Source organism: Pelodiscus sinensis, chromosome 4 (genome assembly GCF_049634645.1).
Source record: "Pelodiscus sinensis isolate JC-2024 chromosome 4, ASM4963464v1, whole genome shotgun sequence".
NCBI classification, from domain to species: Eukaryota; Metazoa; Chordata; order Testudines; family Trionychidae; genus Pelodiscus; species Pelodiscus sinensis.
Genome location: NC_134714.1, coordinates 133,869,463 through 133,888,887, shown reverse-complemented (window position 1 = coordinate 133,888,887; position 19,425 = coordinate 133,869,463). Strand labels below are relative to the sequence as shown.

The 19,425-nt window shown below is 64.9% G+C and overlaps 2 protein-coding genes across 4 annotated transcripts; one reads left to right on the top strand and one right to left on the bottom strand.

Annotated features, from left to right (window-relative positions):
- Positions 1–864: 864 nt before the first annotated feature.
- On the top strand, positions 865–6,021 carry STX4 (syntaxin 4). Its single transcript, XM_075928700.1, is given in 11 exon segments — positions 865–1,022; positions 1,215–1,314; positions 2,013–2,087; positions 2,253–2,320; positions 2,399–2,447; positions 2,450–2,506; positions 2,853–2,929; positions 3,000–3,137; positions 3,436–3,546; positions 3,891–4,022; positions 4,137–6,021. Coding segments are annotated over 10 exon segments (825 nt in total). The 5' UTR covers positions 865–956; the 3' UTR covers positions 3,975–4,022; positions 4,137–6,021.
- A 4,978-nt stretch (positions 6,022–10,999) lies between these two features.
- On the bottom strand, positions 11,000–19,071 carry LOC102462548 (perforin-1-like). Of its 3 annotated transcripts, XM_075928693.1 has the most exons (4): positions 18,969–19,071; positions 17,160–17,350; positions 15,847–16,430; positions 11,000–12,835 (listed from the first exon to the last, which is right to left on the bottom strand). In XM_075928693.1, the coding sequence occupies exons 3-4, from the start codon at positions 16,371–16,373 to the stop codon at positions 11,776–11,778; spliced, it is 1,587 nt and encodes a 528-aa protein (XP_075784808.1). In that variant the 5' UTR covers positions 16,374–16,430; positions 17,160–17,350; positions 18,969–19,071; the 3' UTR covers positions 11,000–11,775. The 3 variants fall into 3 exon arrangements, with proteins under 3 accessions (XP_075784808.1, XP_075784810.1, XP_075784809.1); XM_075928695.1 differs by lacking the exon at positions 17,160–17,350 and having other exon boundaries at positions 18,969–19,069; XM_075928694.1 differs by lacking the exons at positions 17,160–17,350; positions 18,969–19,071 and adding an exon at positions 17,083–17,101.
- Positions 19,072–19,425: the final 354 nt, after the last annotated feature.

Sequence of the window (19,425 nt, the reverse complement as noted above, 5' to 3'; positions counted from 1 at the left end):
CCCCCCCCAGGGAGCCCCCTCCCTCCTCTGCCCCCCCCCGGCCGTTCCCCCCAGGGAGCCCCCTCCCTCCTCTGCCCCCCCCCTCCGGGCCGTTCCCCCCAGGGAGCCCCCTCCCTCCTCTGCCCCCCCCTCCGGGCCATTTCCCCCCCAGGGAGCCCCCTCCCTCCTCTGCCCCCCCCGGCCGTTCCCCCCAGGGAGCCCCCTCCCTCCTCTCTGCCCCCCCCCTCCGGGCCGTTCCCCCCAGGGAGCCCCTCCCTCCTCTGCCCCCCCCTCCGGGCCATTTCCCCCCCAGGGAGCTCCCTCCCTCCTCTGCTCCCCCCCCCAGGCCGTTCCCCCCCCCCGGAGCTCCCTCCCTCCTCTGCTCCCCTCTCACTCTCTTCCAGGTTGTTCTCCCCAGCGTGTGCCCCCCCCCCGGCTGTTTCCCTCCCCCAACGGCTCTTTTCCAGCGATCGTCCCTCTGTTCTGCCCTCCCCCAACTGTGCCCCTCGAGGTATCTGGCCTCCTGCACGGCCCGGCATTGGGCGACGTATGGGCAGCGGGCGAAGGGTTAATGTCTCCATGGGATTGGGGTCCGGTGGGAGCTGCCTCCCCCCTCCACCCTCCACCCCGAGGTCTCACTGAGCCCCGGAGATGCCCTGTCGTGCCTGGCGCTGCACAGACCCCCCATCCCAAACCGTGTCGCTCTGGGTGCTGCGTGGGTGCAGGGAGAGACCGTCCCCACCAGACAGGCAAAGGCAGGGAAACCGAGGGCCAGACGTGCAGCCGGGTGTCTGATCACAGAGCGTCTGCGGCAGAGGGGGGCAGAAAACCTGAGTCCCACTGGGTCGAGTGCAAGGGGGCGGCGGCACTGGCGTGGGGGAGGGTGGAGAGTGTGGGGCACTGTGCAGCGCCTGACCCCCGTGTCTCCCCAGGATGACAGGAGCTCCGAGGACGAGGGGGCTGAGCAGGTGGCTCTGATGGTGAAGCCGGGATCTGCCAAGTACAAGGATGAAGGGGAGCCGCTGGACGACTTCTTCAAGACGGTAACGGCCTCCGCAGGGCGTCAGCCGCGGGGGGGGGGGGATGGCAGGCGGGGGGGGGGATGGCAGGCCCGGGGGGGGGGATGGCAGGCCGGGGGGGGGATGGCAGGCGGGGGGGGGGGGGGGCAGGCCCTTTCCCCTGTAGGGGGCGCTGGCTCTGCTCCGTTGCATCCCGTCTGGTTTCCGCTCCTGCAGACGCGGGGGATCCGCGAGGCCCTGAAGGCCCTGGAGGAGAAGGTGAAAGAGCTGGAAAAGCATCAGACCACGATTCTGGCCACCCCACTGCCGGAGGACAGTAAGCTGGGGGGCTGGGGGGCAGGAATCACTCCGGCAGTAACATTTCCCCCCCCCCCCCCCCGCCATGGCTTGCGCCAGATTTTGTGGCCCCCGGCAGGGTTAGGTTGGGGCAGGGCTTGTGCGTTCCCTGCCGGGGGAGGAGGAATATGGAGGGCTGGGGGGTCCCAGGGAGAAGCAGGGGGCAGCGCTGAGAAGGGAGGGGTCTCAGGCAGAAGTGTGGGGGAAGGTTAGGATGCTGGGGGGTGAGGTGGGGCGTTTAGGGCACTGAGTGGATGGGATGTGGGGCACAGTGGGGGTGGGGGTGGGCTGGGAGAGGGTGTGTGGGGTAACTTGTAGGAGGGGATCATGAGGGAGATGTGGGGCGTGAGGCCAGGTGTATGGGGCGGTCAGGGATTCGGGGAGGGGGGATGGGGCAGTGTGTGGGGAAGGCCTGGAAGGAGGGAGAGTTGGCATGGGGGGAACATGTGGGTTGGTTTCAGGGGGAACAGTTTGCAGGGGGGGGGAATGTGTGGGGCAGACAAAGGGTGTCTCTTTGGGGGGCTGGGGCTTTGTCTATATCGCCCTTGGGTAGGAGTCTGTTGAAATGCCCCTTGGGGTGGCTGGGTCTCGGCTTGGGGAGTTGGGGTTGTCCCTGGCAGTGTGTGTGGGGGGGGCTCAGCTGGCATCTGACACCCCCCACCCTCCAATCTGCCCCAGGCATGAAGCAAGACCTGCAGAGGCTGCGTGAGGAGATCAAGGACTTGGCCAAAGACGTTCGGAGCCGCCTCAAAAGTGAGCGTGAGACTGGGCGGGATCTGGGAGCCCCAGTGCCTAGGGTCCATCCCCAGGGCTGGGAGGGGCGGGGCTTGGGTGTGCGGGGGCGGGGCTTGGGTGTGAGGGGCGGGGCCGAGAGCCCGGACTCCTGGGTCCTCTCCGTCAACTCCCGTCTCTCCCCAGCCATTGAGCCCAAGAAGGGTGAGGACGAGAACAGAAACGCCATCAACACCCGCATGAAGAGAACCCAGGTGAGGGGTTGGGGAGAGGGCGGCGGGGGTGGGGCTGGGCCCAGAAGCCGTGATTAACCCCCTCCTGCCCATTCCCAGCACGGCATCCTGTCCCAGCAGTTCCTGGAGTGCATCAACAAGTGTAACAGCTCCAGTCGCAGTACCGGGACCGCAACGTGGAGCGGATCCACCGCCAGCTGCAGATCAGTGAGTGCCGGGACTTTCCCCTCGCCCCCGTGGCCCTGCCCCTCCGACTGGGCCAGACAGTCCTGCCCCGGAGGGGAGCTGCCTGTCCAGGGCGGGCCACGGGATGTAACCAGGAGAGCGATCGTGCCCATTTAGTGGCTCATCGCTCGGGGGCTAACTGCCTACTGCTGCTGCTGGCTGATGGAGCCCCTCCCTGCAGGCTGGCAGAGCATCTCTCAGCCTGCCACTGCTTCGAACAAGGGCCAGCTGGGAGCCAGGACTTCTGGGTTTTGTCCCAGCCCTGGGAGGGCAGCGGGGCCTAGTGGGTAGCGAAGGGAGCTGACTCGGTCCCTCGCTCTCTCGGCAGCCGGCGGCGGGGTGGTGTCGGACGAGGAGCTGGAGCAGATGCTGGAGAGCGGGCAGACGGAGGTGTTCGTCTGTAACGTGAGTGCCGGGGGGCGAGGGGGCAGGGTCTGGCCAGGCTGGGGTATTGACCCCGTCCCTCCCTCCGCAGATCATGAAGGACACGCGTGTGACCAAGCAGGCGCTGAACGAGATCGAAACCCGGCACGGCGAGATCCTCAAGCTGGAGCGCAGCATCCAGGAGCTGCACGAAATGTTCACCTACCTCGCCACGGAGGTGGAGCTGCAGGTAGGGGCCAGGCCCTCCCAGGGGGCAGCTTGCTGGCCCCTCTCCTGCCAGCCGCCACTTCCTCCTGCCCACCAGGGTACAACTTCCTGTGAGCCCTGCCCCCCCCCCCCCCCCCCCCGGGCCACTTCTTGTTTTGGGAAGTGCGGCTTCCTGTCTCCCTATTCCTCCCGGAGCCGCCCCGTCCGCCCTCCCCTTCGTTGCAGCTCTGCCACCTGATCTCCACCTTGCTCCCCGTTCCCCCGCCCCACAAGCTGGGCCGGCTGACGTCTCCCCCCCCCCCCCCTCCTCTGGGCTGTAGGGGGAGATGATCGACCGGATCGAGAAGAACATCCTGGACTCGGAGGACTATGTCAAGAAGGGACAGGACCATCTCATCAAGGCCAGGGAGAACCAGCAGAAAGCCCGCAAAGTGAGTCCCCTGGCTTTCCCTTCCCGCCCCACCGAGCAAACCAGTCCCCCCCGGTTTAGGAGCTGGATCAGAACCAGCGCCCCCCTCCCCGAGGAGAAAGGACCCACATTCCACTTTCTGTCCTGCTGTTTGTGGACTGGGAGCCGGGACGCCCGGGTCTTTCACTGGCTCTGGAAGGGGAGTGGGAGCTAATGGGTTAGAGCCGGTGGTGCTGGGAGCCAGGACTCCAGGCGGTGGGAGGGAAGCGGGGCCTAGTGGGTAGGCAGCGGGAGGTGGGAAGCCAAGAGACCTGGGTGCAGTCCCCAACCCGCTAACACTTTCCTCTTGTGTGTGGGGCTCGGCAGAAGAAGTTAATGATCGCCATCTGCCTCTCGGTCACCGTCGTCATCGTCATCGTCATCATCGGCGTGGCCATCGCCACGGGCTAGACCTGCCTCTGGCTTCCCCTCCCCCCCGCTGCAGGGCTGGGCCTGCTGGTAAGCACCCCGGGGCACAGCCACCCCTCAGCGTGCCCCACTGGTGTAGACGGGGGGTGCCGGCTTGGATGGGCCTGCTTGTTTCGAACCGTGGCCGTGTTCCCCGCCTTGCAGGATTCACGAACACGGCCCCGTTTTCCAGCGGAACCGCGGCCCCCTGCTGGGAGGCTTCTGCACTGACGGCCGGAGCGATGCGCCGGGTTCAAATCCCGGCCTGTAAGCACAAGCCGGAGTCTTGCCAGCCCCATCCTCCTCCTGTCCGGGATGGCTTCTGTGGACTCCTCGCATCTCGCCCTCGGGGTAGGGGTGAGATCCACCCTGACGGGCCTCTGGTTTTCTGAGCTCTGTACATTTGTGGCATCTGTCAGATGGTTCATCCTCCATGTCACTTTCTGTGGCTTTGCCCCTCCCCTTCCTCTTCCTGTTGGGGACAAGGCCACATCCTGGCAGAGCCCCCCTCACATCAGCATTAACTTCACGCACTGAGCAAGTCCTCTTACTGTAAGCCCGCCCTACCCGGCCACGCCCACTTCCTGTCTCGCCACCTTTCCTAACAGTATCTACTTCCTGTTTTGGGAAAATCGGCTTCCTGTGGATGCCGCTTCCTGTTCGCAGCCTTTACTTCCTGCTTTGCCAACGCCAACTTCCTTTTTTGTGTGCTGGCTCCTCCCCTCTGGCATCTGCTTCCTGTCCCAGGCGGGTCTGCGCTCCGGAATATGATCCATGCCCTGCCTCCTTGTCCAGGCTCACTTCCTGTCTCATTAGGTCCCACTTCCTGTGCACCTCTTGCCGTTTCTCGTCTCTGTGCCAGGTGGCTCTGCCCACTTCCTGTCTCATTTGGTGTCACTTCCTGTGTGCCTGCTGCCCTCCCCAACTTCCCTCCTTGGTGTGGGGGACTCCAGGCCCCAGTGAGGGTATCAGGGCACCCATGGGTCAATATGTGCTGTGGAGGTGGGAGGGTGGATTTCCCCACAGACCGTGCCCCACCGTTGCTTGGCAGAAGGCCCCTCCCGGGGCAGGGTGGGGTCCGTCTCTGTTCACACTGCCAGGGAGGTAAGTGCCAAAGCAGCAGGGTGGCTTTTCGGGGGTGGGCACCCTGCCCCCCTCCCCCAGTGAGCCAGGACTCCTGGGTTCCGTCCCCAGCTCTGGGCGGAGGCTGCCTCCCCATGTCTCGTGTGCCTTAGCCCCATGGGGCTCAGTGTTAATCATGATCCCATTCAAGTCCGCCCCCCCTTCAAGAGCCCTCCCATCCCCCGGCCTTTTGTGGCAGGGGGGTGCAATCCTACATGGTCCAGCTCTGGGCAACGGCACCTCTTCACCGACGTCCCCTTGTCCCCGACAGGCCGGCTGTCTACACAATTGCCTCGCCTCTGCGCCCACTTCCTGTCTCGTTTGTGCCATTTCCTGTGCACCCCCGACTCCTCGCCCCTAAAGGAGGCAGCAGATATACCGGTACCCCCATCAGCACCTGGCACTTTTGCTCTGCCCCCCACTCCCATCAGCCCCTGCTCCACTGCTGCCCTTCGCCCCTCTCCTCCATCACCTCCCCATCAGCCCCCAGCCTTAGCACGGTTTTCACACTGCCTGAGTTGCACCAAGTGGGGGATCTCACCCCCAGGCCTTGGCTGCCCCTCTCTTCCCAGGCCCACAACAGCCTCTTGTACCCTGCCTCTGTGTGGGTGGGGGGTGACCTTGCCCAGCTGCGACTGAGTGATTGCATCGTGAGTCCGATTTTTGCTCTCCCCTTTAAACAAGAGGAGGGTCTGGGCTCCTGGCTTCTGCCTTCCCTCTGGGAGGGGAGTGGAGTCTGGTGGGTAGAGCAGGGGGGCTGGGAGCCAGGATTCCTGGGTGCTTGCCCCAGCTCTGGTTTTAATTCTTAACCTCTGAGCTGCAATGTGGAATGACGTGTCCCAGTTGCCTTGGCGATTGAATGTAACGTGGCCTGACTTGTATTTTGTAATAAAAATGACAAATAAAGCACTTTTAATGACGGTCCTGGCGGGAAAGGCTTGATTTGTGTCTCATTGGCTGTGTGCAAAGACTCTTCCCCACTCACCCCTCCCCAGAGCTGGCTGCATCTCAGTGCCTGGAAGTCCCTCCTTGTGCAATGTTGCCAGCTGCCCCTCCCCAGAGCTGGCTGCATCTCAGCGCTTGGTGAGCACTCCGGGGTTGTAGGTCACTGAAGTGACCTGAACATGTTAGGCCTGCAGTAATACATGTCCACCAGCAGGGGGCAGTGCTTCTCCAGTCCCCTGGATTGGTGTTTCATGTCCCCCCCTTCTGTATGCTCAGGAGTCTGGCTCAGTGTAGGGTCTAGGGAGGCTTTGACTGCCCCCTTCCAGAGCCAGGGAGAGAACCCGAGTCCAGGTTCCCAGTCCCCCCACTTCCTTCGTGGAACTCAGGAGAAGGCCGGAGCCGGGCCCCTCAGAGTCACAGTTTGAACTGGGCAAAAATGTCACCAAAAAAATTCATGTCAACAGAGGATATTTTGCACGTTTGAGTCAATTTCAGCTGTTTGTTTCTGGCTCCCCCCAAAATGCCCAAACCCCCTGCAATGCCTTGACATTTCAATTCCAGTCACAGCATCTTTGTGCTTTAAACATCCCTTAGGCTGTGTCTACATTGGCAAGATTTTGCGCAAGAACACTGACGTTGTAATGTACAAAATCAGGGCTTCTCGCGCAAATACTCCTCCGCTCCCGCTCAGGGATAAGCCCTCTTGTGCAAGAGGCCAGTGTAGACAGGCAACGTTAATTTCTTGCGCAAGAAAGCCCGATGGCTAAAATGGCCATCAGAGCTTTCTTGTGCAAGAGAGTGTCTACGCTGGCGTGGATGCTTTTGCACAAAAACGCATCTCTTGTGCAAAAGCACATGCCACTGTAGATGCGCTCGTGCGCAGATCCTTGTAACGGAAAAACTCTTCTGTTAAAAGTCTTTGCACAAAATCTTGCCAGTGTAGACGTAGCCTTAAAGTATTTGATTTGACCCAACCTGTCTCTTGTTTTCACTTTTCCAAACCCCCCTCCTTTTTTTTTTTCCTTTTCTGGCTAACCCCAAACGAATCCCCCGTCCCTGCCGCGTGTTTGGCACCACTCTGGTCATTGGGTTTGTGGAGGCTTTTGTGCAGAGCAGGACTGGGGTGCTACAGTGGGTCACACATTCAGCCAAGAGTGTGATGCAATCAAAAACCAGGCTACTGTTGGGTGCATTAGCAGGAGTGCTGGAGAGATGACCCGGGAGGTCGTTCTGCTCTGGTCTGGGAGACTTCAGCGGGAGCCTTGGCCCCAGCTCTGAGCCCCACACTTTCGGGAAGATGTGGACGTACTGGAGAGACCAGAGGGGAGCAAGAAAACAGGTTTGGAAAACAGCATAGGCGGCGGTCTGTCTTGAGAAAGTCAGGCTGTTCTACCGAGGGAGGGATCAGTTCTCTCGGTCCACAGGAAGCAGGACAAGAAGCAGTGGCGTTATCTGCAGGCATGTAACAGGAGGAAAACCTGGCCTGGGCCCAGAAAGCCCCCTCCCCGGGTAGGCACCGCGCTGGCGCTCTGGAAGGCGCTGTCTGCTCCCCGGTGTGGTCCGATGCGGATTTACGGACCCGCCCCCACACCGCTCTGCCTGAAGCGCTCCCCTACGGAGACAGAGGCCCGGTTTGAAGCTGGGAGCTCAGGGCGAGCCCCACAGGCAGCGTCCCCTCTAGGGCTGCCGAGTGCTCCCAAGAGCCTCCTGGAGGATCAAACACTCCGCTCGCTGAGCGTCCGGAGCAGTGAGAGCCGGAATAGAATTTCCTGGGATTCAACCTGGAATGGATCCCTGCCCCCATTGACCCTCCATCAGCTGCAGCTAAATCGCCGGGGCTGATGTCGCCCAACCTGGGTCCATGCCCCGATCCCTCGCTTTTTGTCTGGCTTACAGGGTGGCAGCCGTGGCTGAGTGAGCTGACCCTGCCCCCCTGCCCGGGCCGGGCTTGGAGAATGGGAATGAAGGGACTGAAATCGGCAATTTGCAATGAGGCCGGATTGATGGACACATGGGGGGAGGGGTATTTTGGTCAGGCCCCCTTCCTTGTCCTGGGCCTCGGAGCTGAGCTGGGATCAGGCCAGATGGAGGGACCCAGGTAACGTTGGCGCCTCCGCTGACTCTGGCTAAATCCCAGACATCCAGACGTGAGACGAGGCTTTTCTGCCCCCCTCCCTGCTGCTCTTCCTCCTCCTCTCGCGCGCTGTGTCTCTTGGAGACGTGTGGAGCCCAGTCACCCGTTCTTTGGGTGCCTGCCCTGGCGCTTGCAGGAACCAGGTTCATCGGCAATTCCAGCTCGTGCTGATGGTGCTGCCAGGAACGCGTCCGACCAAACCATCTGGCCTGCTTGGCTCGGTCTCGCTGCGGCTGCTCGGGGCAGGGCCGGGCTGCGTTTCTCCAGCCGGGAGCCAGTGGCTGCGGCGTGTCCCTGCCGCGCCTTTTCTAACCTGGGGTGCATGTTCCCCAGGTGGTGTCTCCTGGGAGACGGGACGGGCAGCATCTCCCGGAGCTCGGCCCGGCTCAACCCGCCGTTCCTTAGGAAACATGGAAAAGCCCTGAGCAGCACCTCCATCATGGGAAAGGCTCCGTGTCCCATAGTCCATCTGCCAGAGGGGGCTGGGTGGGAGGTGAGTGGCCGGTGGGTAGCCGTGGTAGGGAAAGGAGGGGGCTGGTGTCTCCGAGGGTATGGCTACACTACATGATTTTTTTGAAAAAAACCTGCCTTTAAAAAAAAAAAAAAAAAAAGTCACCTGCGTCCACGCTGCAATCGCTTTTTTGGAATGAAATCGAAAGAAGGCGGGTTTTCTACGACATTAGGAAACCTCACATTACGAGGAAGAATGCCTTTTTCGAAAGAGCTCTTTCGGGGAAAAAAAGGCACGTGTGGACGCAAAACAGGGACGTGTTTTGAAGGAAGAGCCGGTCGAAAAAAGCACAGGTGCCGGCGTGGCCGTTCTGTGAGTAGCAATCAGGGCTTTCTTTCGAGAGGAAACCAAAACAGGCCGCTGGAGCACTTTCAAGACTAACCCGATGGTCCGTGCTGGCTGGACGCTCTTTCGAAAAAGCGCATCTGGTTTTGAGGTGTGGACGCTCTTGCAAAAGAAACGTTTTCGAAAGAAGCTTGCAGCCTACACATACCCCGGGAGAGGACAGGCCCATGGCTTGTTCCCCGCCCACCCGAGCTAGCCAGTCCCCTGCCCTAGGGCTAGATTGGAACCCGCTCCTCTTAGAGGGGGAAGGCCCCATGTCCAGCCAGCCCCTAGCTCTGGGGCCAGCTGTGAAAGGGGGGGCTGACCCCTTGGCACAAGACCGGTCTCTGTGGCCCAGTTCCAATGGGTTAGGCTCCCAGCGTTCTGCCGCCCTGTGGCGGGTGTACTAGGGATGGAATAGTGGAGTCGATTAACTGATAAGCAAAAGCGTAGAGGTTAATGCAATAGACGACACGCACGTTTCCCTCTCCCTGCCAGTTCCTTTATTAGCAGGCTGGCCAGCAGCCCGGCTCAGTCCTGGCTTGCGGTAGGTTCAGGACCTACGCCTGCTGCCGCTCTCGATTTCTAGCGTATTAGGAACTGAGCCGGCAGCCTGGCTCAGCCTGGACTCATCTGGCTCCGGGACCTGCCCCCGCTGAAACTCTCTGCATTTCAGGTGTGTTAAGAGCCGGGCAGGCAGCCCCGCAGTGTTCTGGTTGGTGCAGGGTCTGGAAGCTCAGAGCCTTCCCTTGACAAGGGCTGCTGCCCTGTCTTAGAAGCCGCAGTGCAGGGCGACAGGTCGGCGTGGGGAGCTGGGTTTTAAACTGGATCCCCTCGTGGACCAGCTCCCACCTAGCACCCTGCGCCGCTGCCGGCCCCGCACCGCTCCCGGGGACTATAGACTAGTCGACTACCGATAAAATGGCACGCGGTTACTGGACTGTTCAATTAACCGATATTTCACAGCCCTAGGTTCTACAAAGCTGCACAGATGTAACCACTAGGGCTCCCTGCCCTGCTCAGGGAGGGCAAGGGAGTCTTGTGGGTTAGAGCAGAGGGGCTTGGGAACCTGACCGTGGCCTACCTCCACCCGCTATGTGCCTCAGTTTCCCCACTGGTAAAACAGTCCAGCTGAGGGTCATATTTCTTCACAGGGCTTGGCCCCGCCCTGATGTGACTTTGTCCCCAAACCACCCTACTCACTGCAGGTTTGCGTCTCACGCTCTGCCCTGGGGGGGGGGGGGGGAGGGAGCTGTGCAGGGCGCTCTGCTGTGGGGGCTTTTGGCTCCATCCCCGTGCAGCCTCTGCTCCGGCGCTTATTGGCCACGCGTTACTCATGGGGCCAGGATTGCGGGGAAGGGGGTTCCTGAGAGGAGGCCCCAGGTGACCCCAGGGGGGCAGGGGAGGGTGTTCCCAGGGACGGCACCAGGGGGCGCCAGAGCAGCAGCCAGCAGGGCCCCAGGGGGCAGGGGAGGGTGTTCCCAGGGGAGGCACCAGGGGGCGCCAGAGCAGCAGCCAGCAGGGCCCCAGGGGGGCAGGGGAGGGTGTTCCCAGGGGAGGCACCAGGGGGCGCTAGAGCAGCAGCCAGCAGGGCCCCAGGGGGCAGGGGAGGGTGTTCCCAGGGGAGGCACCAGGGGGCGCCAGAGCAGCAGCCAGCAGGGCCCCAGGGGGGCAGGGGAGGGTGTTCCCAGGGGAGGCACCAGGGGGCGCCAGAGCAGCAGCCAGCAGGGCCCCAGGAGGGCAGGGGAGGGTGTTCCCAGGGGAGGCACCAGGGGGCGCCAGAGCAGCAGCCAGCAGGGCCCCAGGGGGCAGGGGAGGGTGTTCCCAGGGGAGGCACCAGGGGGCGCCAGAGCAGCAGTCAGCAGGGCCCCAGGGGGCAGGGGAGGGTGTTCCCAGGGGAGGCACCAGGGGGCGCCAGAGCAGCAGCCAGCAGGGCCCCAGGGGGCAGGGGAGGGTGTTCCCAGGGGAGGCACCAGGGGGCGCTAGAGCAGCAGCCAGCAGGGCCCCAGGGGGCAGGGGAGGGTGTTCCCAGGGGAGGCACCAGGGGGCGCCAGAGCAGCAGGCAGCAGGGCCCCAGGGGGCAGGGGAGGGTGTTCCCAGGGGAGGCACCAGGGGGCGCTAGAGCAGCAGCCAGCAGGGCCCCAGGGGGCAGGGGAGGGTGTTCCCAGGGGAGGCACCAGGGGGCGCCAGAGCAGCAGGCAGCAGGGCCCCAGGGGGCAGGGGAGGGGGTTCCCAGGGGAGGCACCAGGGGGCGCCAGCTTCTGCCGGCAGAACTGGGCCTGCTTTAGTCAAAAGTTGCTTTTACTCTCTGGGCCTGGGGGGCTGTTTTGGGGCTTGTTTCACTGGGGGTCTCGGCTTTGGGCTGTTTGTGCAGGGGCTGAACCGGTGCCAATGCAGACGCCCGTCGCTAGAACACGAGACGCCCCCGACCCCCATGTGGAAAACACCCTGGAATTTGGGAAGGGCCCGTCCCGCCCACTCGACACCCGCTACAGGCCCAGTCCCTGTCCTGCGCCGGGACGGGCTGCCACACAGGACTGTTGTGTGGAGGCCACAGAGCCCCTGGGTCTGGTGCAATACCAATGCCAGGGCCCCCTTTATTAGCGTGATGCTGTTAAGGGGGGGCTGCACGGTGCAGGCAGCACAACCAGAGCTACTGAAAACCGCAACGGAATGGGGACACCTCGTTCAGTCCCCGGCTCTGGGAAGGGAGCGGGGGCTAGTGGTGAGAGCAGAAGTGGACGGCAGGACTGCCGGGTTCCACCGTCTCAGCCCCTCACGGGCACGTACTCCTGGCAGCTGTCCCTGCCCAGGTTGGGCCCGCACTCCAGCGAGTAGGAATACGTCACGAGGCCGGGCGAGACGGTGCAGGTCTCAGTCACGTTCCTGCTGGCCGTGAGGTGAGTGTGGCAGGTTCCCAGCCGGTCGTCAGGCAAGGGCCACGGGTCTTTGTCCCACACCTCCATTTTCAATTCGGGCTGCACCGGCAGCGTCACCACCCCGAAGTTCAGGTCTTCAAACCACTGGGGGTTGTTGTTGTTCCTAGTATAGCCCGTCTGCAGCTTCTGGCCTTGGAAGAAGACCTTGATGTAGATTTCGCTGGCGGACGTGGGGTCCCCCCACAGGTCTCTGCCCCACATCATATGGACCTTCAGCCGGGCCAGGCCCCGCCGCAGGGAGCAGCACATGGAGTTGGTGAAGGGGTTTCCGGAGCAACGGCATTTGCAGGGCTCCAAGGGGTCGGCGTAGCCGCCTTGTGGGCACCGTCGAGGGCACCTCCTCTGCCCCCGCTCAGCCACGTACTCCTTTACTGCCTGCCTCAGCGCCTCCCGCCGGGGGTCTCCCGGCCTCACCAGGGTGTGGATGGGCGCCAGGGAGTAGGAGATCAGGCCGGGGCTGGCTTTGAGGCTCTCCAGCCAGGCCGAGAGGGCCCCGGGGTCTTGCTTGGTGGAGTAGAGCAGGTTGGCATGGCCGTGGCCCCCCGTCACCTCAGTGCGGTGATCCGTGTAGGCCGCCTGGGAGCTCCAGTTGCTCCGGCTGCTCGGCTCACGGAAGTGGGAGGGGAATCGGCTCAAGCCCAGGGCTTGCAGGAACTGAGAGCTCAGGCGCTCCTTGATTTCAGCGTCTGTCAGCCCGTCCAGCACTGCCCGGCAGGTCGGGATGGCCGTCAGCTGCCGCACACGCCCGCCCAGCACTGCCTGGCTCACATAGTGGGTGCCGTACGTGGCCAGGAAGGGTCGGTATGTGGATGGGTCGTAGGTGGGTAGAAGGTCACTCAGGGCTTGGGAGAAGACGGGCATCAGAGGAGGGTTTGGGGGAACGCTCAATCTGCCAGAGGGGAATGAGAGAGGAGTTAGGAGCTAACCGGAGACCCCCAAACAAACTGGCCCCACTTCCCAAGTGCCTACTTTGTGGCCACCCTGTGGGGGGCTCAGCAGGAGGCAGGGTCCCCCCTCAGTCAGTCTGCTCCATTGCCTCAATGCAGCACTAGAGGCTGCTGTGCTCCAGAAAACAGGGAGGGAGAGTAGCCAGAACCCCAAGTTCCCTGGAGATCCCACTTCACCTCCTGCGGGTCCCTTATCCTGCTTTCCTAATGCAGGAGCCAGGTTCATCCCTGGGACAGCCTGTGTGGGCTGTCCAGCCACTCGCAGGGGGCGCAGACTTGAACCCACCACCCTGCGCTCCCTAGGCAAATGCCATATCACCTAGGAGCCCAGCACGGGGGGCCAGCAGCAGGTGCTGTGCTGCGGGGAGCAGGCGGGGGCCCAGAAGGGGGCGCTGTGCTGCAGGGAGCAGGGCGGGGGCCCAGCAGGGGGCGCTGTGCTGCAGGGAGCAGGGCGGGGGCCCAGCAGGGGGCGCTGTGCTGCAGGGAGCAGGTGGGGGCCCAGCAGGGGGCGCTGTGCTGCAGGGAGCGGGGCGGGGGCCCAGCAGGGGGCGCTGTGCTGCAGGGAGCAGGGCCGGGTCCCAGGAGGGGGCGCTGTGCTGCAGGGAGCGGGTGGGGGCCCAGCAGGGGGCGCTGTGCTGCAGGGAGCGGGTGGAGGCCCAGCAGGGGGCGCTGTGCTGCAGGGAGCAGGGCGGGGGCCCAGCAGGGGGCGCTGTGCTGCAGGGAGCAGGGCGGGGGCCCAGCAGGGGGTGCTGTGCTGCAGGGAACAGGGCGGGGGCCCAGCAGGGGGCGCTGTGCTGCAGGGAGCGGGGCGGGGGCCCAGCAGGGGGCACTGTGCTGCAGGGAGCGGGTGGGGGCCCAGCAGGGGGCGCTGTGCTGCAGGGAGCGGGGCGGGGGCCCAGCAGGGGGCGCTGTGCTGCAGGGAGCGGGTGGGGGCCCAGCAGGGGGCGCTGTGCTGCAGGGAGCGGGGCGGGGCCCAGCAGGGGGCGCTGTGCTGCAGGGAGCGGGGCGGGGCCCAGCAGGGGGCGCTGTGCTGCAGGGAGCGGGGCGGGGGCACAGCAGGGGGCGCTGTGCTGCAGGGAGCGGGGCAGGGGCCCAGCAGGGGGCGCTGTGCTGCAGGAAGCGGGGCGGGGGCCCAGCAGGGGGCGCTGTGCTGCAGGGAGCGGGGCGGGGGCCCAGCAGGGGGCGCTGTGCAGCAGGGAGCAGGTGGGGGCCCAGCAGGGGGCGCTGTGTTGCAGGGAGCGGGGCAGGGGCCCAGCAGGGGGCGCTGTGCAGCAGGGAGCGGGGCGGGGTCCAGCAGGGGGCGCTGTGCTGTAGGGAGCAGGTGGGGGCCCAGCAGGGGGCGCTGTGCTGCAGGGAGCAGGTGGGGGCCCAGCAGGGGGTGCTGTGCTGCAGGGAGCGGGGCGGGGCCCAGCAGGGGGCGCTGTGCTGTAGGGAGCAGGGCGGGGGCACAGTAGGTGGCGCTGTGCTGCAGGGAGCAGGGCCAGGTCCCAGGAGGGGGTGCTGTGCCACAGGGAGTGGGTCGGGGCCCAGCAGGAGGCGCTGTGCAGCAGGGATCAGGGCGGGGGCCCAGCAGGGGGCGCTGTGCTGCAGGGAGCAGGGCGGGTCCCAGCAGGGGGCGCTGTGCTGCAGGGAGCGGGGCGGGGGCCCAGCAGGGGGCGCTGTGCTATAGGGAGCGAGGCGGGGGCCCAGCAGGGGGCGTTGTGATGCAGGGAGCAGGGCAGGGGTCCAGCAGGGGGCGCTGTGCTTCAGGGAGAGGGGCAGAGGCCAGCAGGGGGCGCTGTGCTATAGGGAGTGGGGCGGGGGCCCAGCAGGGGGCGCTGTGATGCAGGGAGCAGGGCAGGGGTCCAGCAGGGGGCGCTGTGATGCAGGGAGCAGGGCAGGGGTCCAGCAGGGGGCGCTGTGCTGCAGGGAGCAGGGCGGGTCCCAGCAGGGGGTGCTGTGCTGCAGGGAGCAGCGCGGGTCCCAGCAGGGGGCGCTGTGCTGCAGGGAGCAGGGCGAGGGCTCAGCAGGGGGCGCTGTGCTGCAGGGAGCAGGGTGGGTCCCAGCAGGGGGCGCTGTGCTGCAGGGAGCAGGGCGGGTCCCAGCAGGGGGCGCTGTGCTGCAGGGAGTGGGTGGGGACCAGCAGGGGGCGCTGTGCTGCAGGGAGCAGGGTGGGTCCCAGCAGGGGGCGCTGTGCTGCAGGGAGCAGGGTGGGTCCCAGCAGGGGGCGCTGTGCTGCAGGGAGTGGGTGGGGACCAGCAGGGGGCGCTGCGCTGCAGGAAGCGGGGCGGAGGCTCAGCAGGGGGCGCTGCGCTATAGGGCGCGGGGCGGGGGCCCAGCAGGGGGCGCTGTGCTGCAGGGAGCAGGGTGGGTCCCAGCAGGGGGCGCTGTGCTGCAGGGAGTGGGTGGGGCCCAGCAGGGGGCGCTGTGCTGCAGGGAGCAGGGCGAGGGCTCAGCAGGGGGCGCTGTGCTGCAGGGAGCAGGGTGGGTCCCAGCAGGGGGCGCTGTGCTGCAGGGAGCAGGGCGGGTCCCAGCAGGGGGCGCTGTGCTGCAGGGAGTGGGTGGGGACCAGCAGGGGGCGCTGTGCTGCAGGGAGCAGGGTGGGTCCCAGCAGGGGGCGCTGTGCTGCAGGGAGCAGGGTGGGTCCCAGCAGGGGGCGCTGTGCTGCAGGGAGTGGGTGGGGACCAGCAGGGGGCGCTGCGCTGCAGGAAGCGGGGCGGAGGCTCAGCAGGGGGCGCTGCGCTATAGGGCGCGGGGCGGGGGCCCAGCAGGGGGCGCTGTGCTGCAGGGAGCAGGGTGGGTCCCAGCAGGGGGCGCTGTGCTGCAGGGAGCAGGGCGGGTCCCAGCAGGGGGCGCTGTGCTGCAGGGAGCAGGGTGGGTCCCAGCAGGGGGCGCTGTGCTGCAGGGAGCAGGGCGGAGGCTCAGCAGGGGGCGCTGCACTATAGGGCCGGGGGGACATTCAGGGGACTCTCACCTGTAATACCCACAGGGCAGCTCGTGGAGCACAAACATGAACTTGTCCTGCTGCTCCTTCTCGTAGGCGAAGCCGGAGAGCTCGGATCGGGTCCCCTCCAGGGCCCGGCCCATGGACTCCCCCGGTAGCTCCAGTTCCACCTTCCAGTCGTTGTTCACATCGGACGCCATTGCCCGGGCCACGGCCACGGCCGACTCCTGCACCGAGGTGCTGAGCTCCCGGTTGCACAAGATATTCACCTTCCAGTCCGTCACGGCCAGCGGCGCCCTCTGCAGCTGCCCCCCCTGCAGCGGGTTCCGGCACAGGGTGCAGGTGCCGTTGGGGCCGCGCCACAGGCTGGTGTCCACCAGGTAGTTCCCCGTCCAGCCCAGCGTGGTGACGTCGATGCCCTCCCGTACCAGGCTGTGCCCAGGCACAAAGGCCACGCTCTTACTGCACTCCTGAGCCGTGCCTGTGCGGCAGAAGGGAGAGACCCCAGGCACAAGCGCAAGGAGGAGGAGAGGGATGAAAACCCTGGCTGTGGCCATGGCTGGTGTGATGAGGGGCACCCCTCACCCAAAGCTGCTGTTGGGGTTTGACCCTCCCTAGAGGGAGAGAAACAGAGAGAGTCTTCAGTCATGACAATCTAGTGGCAGGGAGTTCCACAGGCCAACACAGCCCAGAAGTCTCCAGGCTTCTATGGCCCTCCCTGCATCTGAGAAGAGAGCTCTCCAGCAACTTATACTAGAGCCTGCCACCCCCTTGTCCTCTGAATCTAATGGAGAATCACTGCTGGGTGTGAGCAGTGCAGGGGCTATGACACACACAAGCTGGCAGTCCAGATTCCTTCCAGTGTGCGGGAGGGGCGGGGTACGGTTTAGTTGTGCGTAAAAGGGAGGTGACACACATGGGCGAGTCGTTCTCATTCCATCCACTAGATGGGGGTGCCGACAGGCTCCGGGGCACAGCCCCACTCCCCACCTCACCCCCAGGATCAGTCTCCCCTTTTTGTGCTGGGATCTGACTCCCCCCGTGAGCTGCAGCCACTAGGGTGCCCTGGGCCAACCACACACGGCCCCTTCCCTCCAGCAGGGAGAGAGCAGAGCATGCACGGAAGTGTCCTCAGTTCCCTGTGTGTTTGACCTGCTGCATGTGCCAGGATCCTTCGCACGGCCCCGAGATGCAGCCAGCTCTGGGGTGGGGCAGCTGGGGAACAGCCAGAGAGCGCTGGGACAGGCGTACAGTGGGACCTCCTACCTTCAGACTCCGCTCCTCCAGCTCCTCCAGCTCTGGCCCCCAGCACGACCCCCAGACTCCCCTGCCCCGTGGGTTACCTGTCTGCAGCCGAGCACAGGGCTCCTGTCGGCGGATCGGGGCTGGTTCCCTGGCTGCTGCCTTTGCCCACGGTGCCCTGTGACTGCCACCGGGTGCTGCCCGCTCCAGCGTGTGCCCACGGCAGCTGGGGAGTTTCCAGGAGAGGTCCTGGTGCAGATGCCAGCTGGATCCTAGCAGGGAGCTGCACCTTCTGGGCATGTTAATTGGGGGTGGGGTAGGCAGAGGGAACCCCGACCCGTGTCTCCAGCAAACCTCCCTCTCTAATGAACCCTGCAGGTTCCAGGCTGCTCTTGAATGACGGGGACCTGGCTGGGGGGGAAGGACCAAATGCTGATTTTGGTGACCCCCTTGGAAGCCCAGAGATGGGTCCGGCAAGCTAGAGAAGGGGTTAACGACTAGCAGGCTAATGAGCCCGCATTCAATATCTGGAGACAATGCCTATTGTGTTCACATAGCTCATGGCGGAGGTTCACAATGGGACCGGGCGGCTCCAGCCTGCCACTATGCTCTGTTAACCCCCAGAGCCGCAGGCCACGGTCACATATCGCTGCCTTCGTTTCTCCACAGGCTGCAGGGAACTGCCTGGAGATGGCCAGAGACGGGCAGCGGCCTCGTGCTAATCCACGGAGGAGTCCTCTGGAAATAGCAGGTCTTCAAAACCACGGTGATCAGCGAGTATCACCTAAGGCAGACTGCTGGCCGGGGGTGCCACCGAACCGTAAAAGGGTGCAGGGGCCCTGACCCTGTGAGCTCAGCCGCCCTCAGTTTGCTCAGGGAATAGTTGAGCCACAAAGCTGAGGTCTCCCTGGATCTGCTGGATGCTGGACAGGAACCGGGTGAGCTTGGGAAAAGGCTCTTTGCTGGCGTTCGCGGAACCCGGCGTGTGACTCGGCTGCCCGGGTGGGAGCCCAAGGCCGGGTGGCGACGGGAGCAGCGGGGCTGGCTTCTGACAACCAGGCCGGGGCTGTAGACGCCGCGCTCTGGCTGGCTGGTGAGTGGAATTCTTAGAAACAACCCCAGTTTGGGGACGGTCTGCCCCCTTCTTTGCCTTTGCCCTGATTGGCAGCCTCAAGGTGGCACCGTGGGGCCTGAAGCCAGGACCCCCGAAGTGCTATTGAAAGCCAAGAGCGTTTGTGGGTGCCGGGTCACCCCAGGGCATGTGTGTTGCGTGTTCCCCCCTCTGCTCCGAGGACAGGGTGGGGGAGAGGCAAGACCCTGGACGGGATACAGGGGGGCAAGGGGAGTGGCAGGGATGGGTCTGAGCTCCTCCCTCAGACCCCTTGGTTGTGGCAAGATCTGCAGGAGACCTGAGCCCCCTTCCTGTGTTTGTTCCAGGACCTGGCAGCCCCCTAAGTCCCTCTCGCACCCTCTGGGCATGCACGTAGAATCAGGCGAGGAGGGAGGGCTCTGCCCCTCTCCTGGCCCCCATGCACGTGCTGGGACCTGGGGGTCAGGAAGGAACGATTCCTTGGGGCAGAATAGAGGCCAGTAGAGAGCGAGGGAAGCGCTGATGGAGGCATTTGGGGTAGATGTGGGCGAAGGGGGAGATCGGGGTTACTGGGGGTCAGGAGGCTGTAGGGGTGCTGAGGGGGATCTACACAGGGAGACACCGGGGCGCCGAGTCAGCTCTGCAGTTCATTGGGTGGGAAGTTCCCTTCTATGCCCCCTGCCGGGCACCTCCCCTGCCCCCCCCCCCCCCCAATCCCAGTCACCCGCTTTGGGCAGGGCCCAGGCCCTGGCTCCCTCTCCCCAGAGCTCCGGGTTTGCCCCGGATCCGTCCCCTGCGTTTCCCCGTGTCCGGCACGTACCTGTTCTGTGCCCAGGCCGGAGGGATCCAGCGCCCGGACTCCCTGCTTGCCTGTGCTGCGTGAATAGGCTCTTACCTCTGTTTCTCCCAGGGGTGCTCCGCCCCTCCCCACCCTGAGGACACACCTCCCTCCCCACCCCCTGCCTTCTCTAGGCAAAGGCAAATCGGGACCAGCTGCTTCCCCAACACCCCTGGTGGTCGCCTGCCCTCCCAGCGCCGGGGCAGACCCCGATCACCCCCTCCCCTGCCTGCCCCCCGATCACAGGGCCAGGGCGCCTGCTGCCCAGGGTCACAAGGCATGTGGGGCCCCCCTCCCTGCGCGGGAGGAGATGCCTGGTGTACGTGTGCTGCGGTCAGCACTGGGTCTGCCACCGTGGCACCCAGAGGGTGAAATCAGAGCAGCTGCCCCCTCACATGCCGCTCTCCCCTGATGCCCACCTCCCCCCACTCTGCTCCTC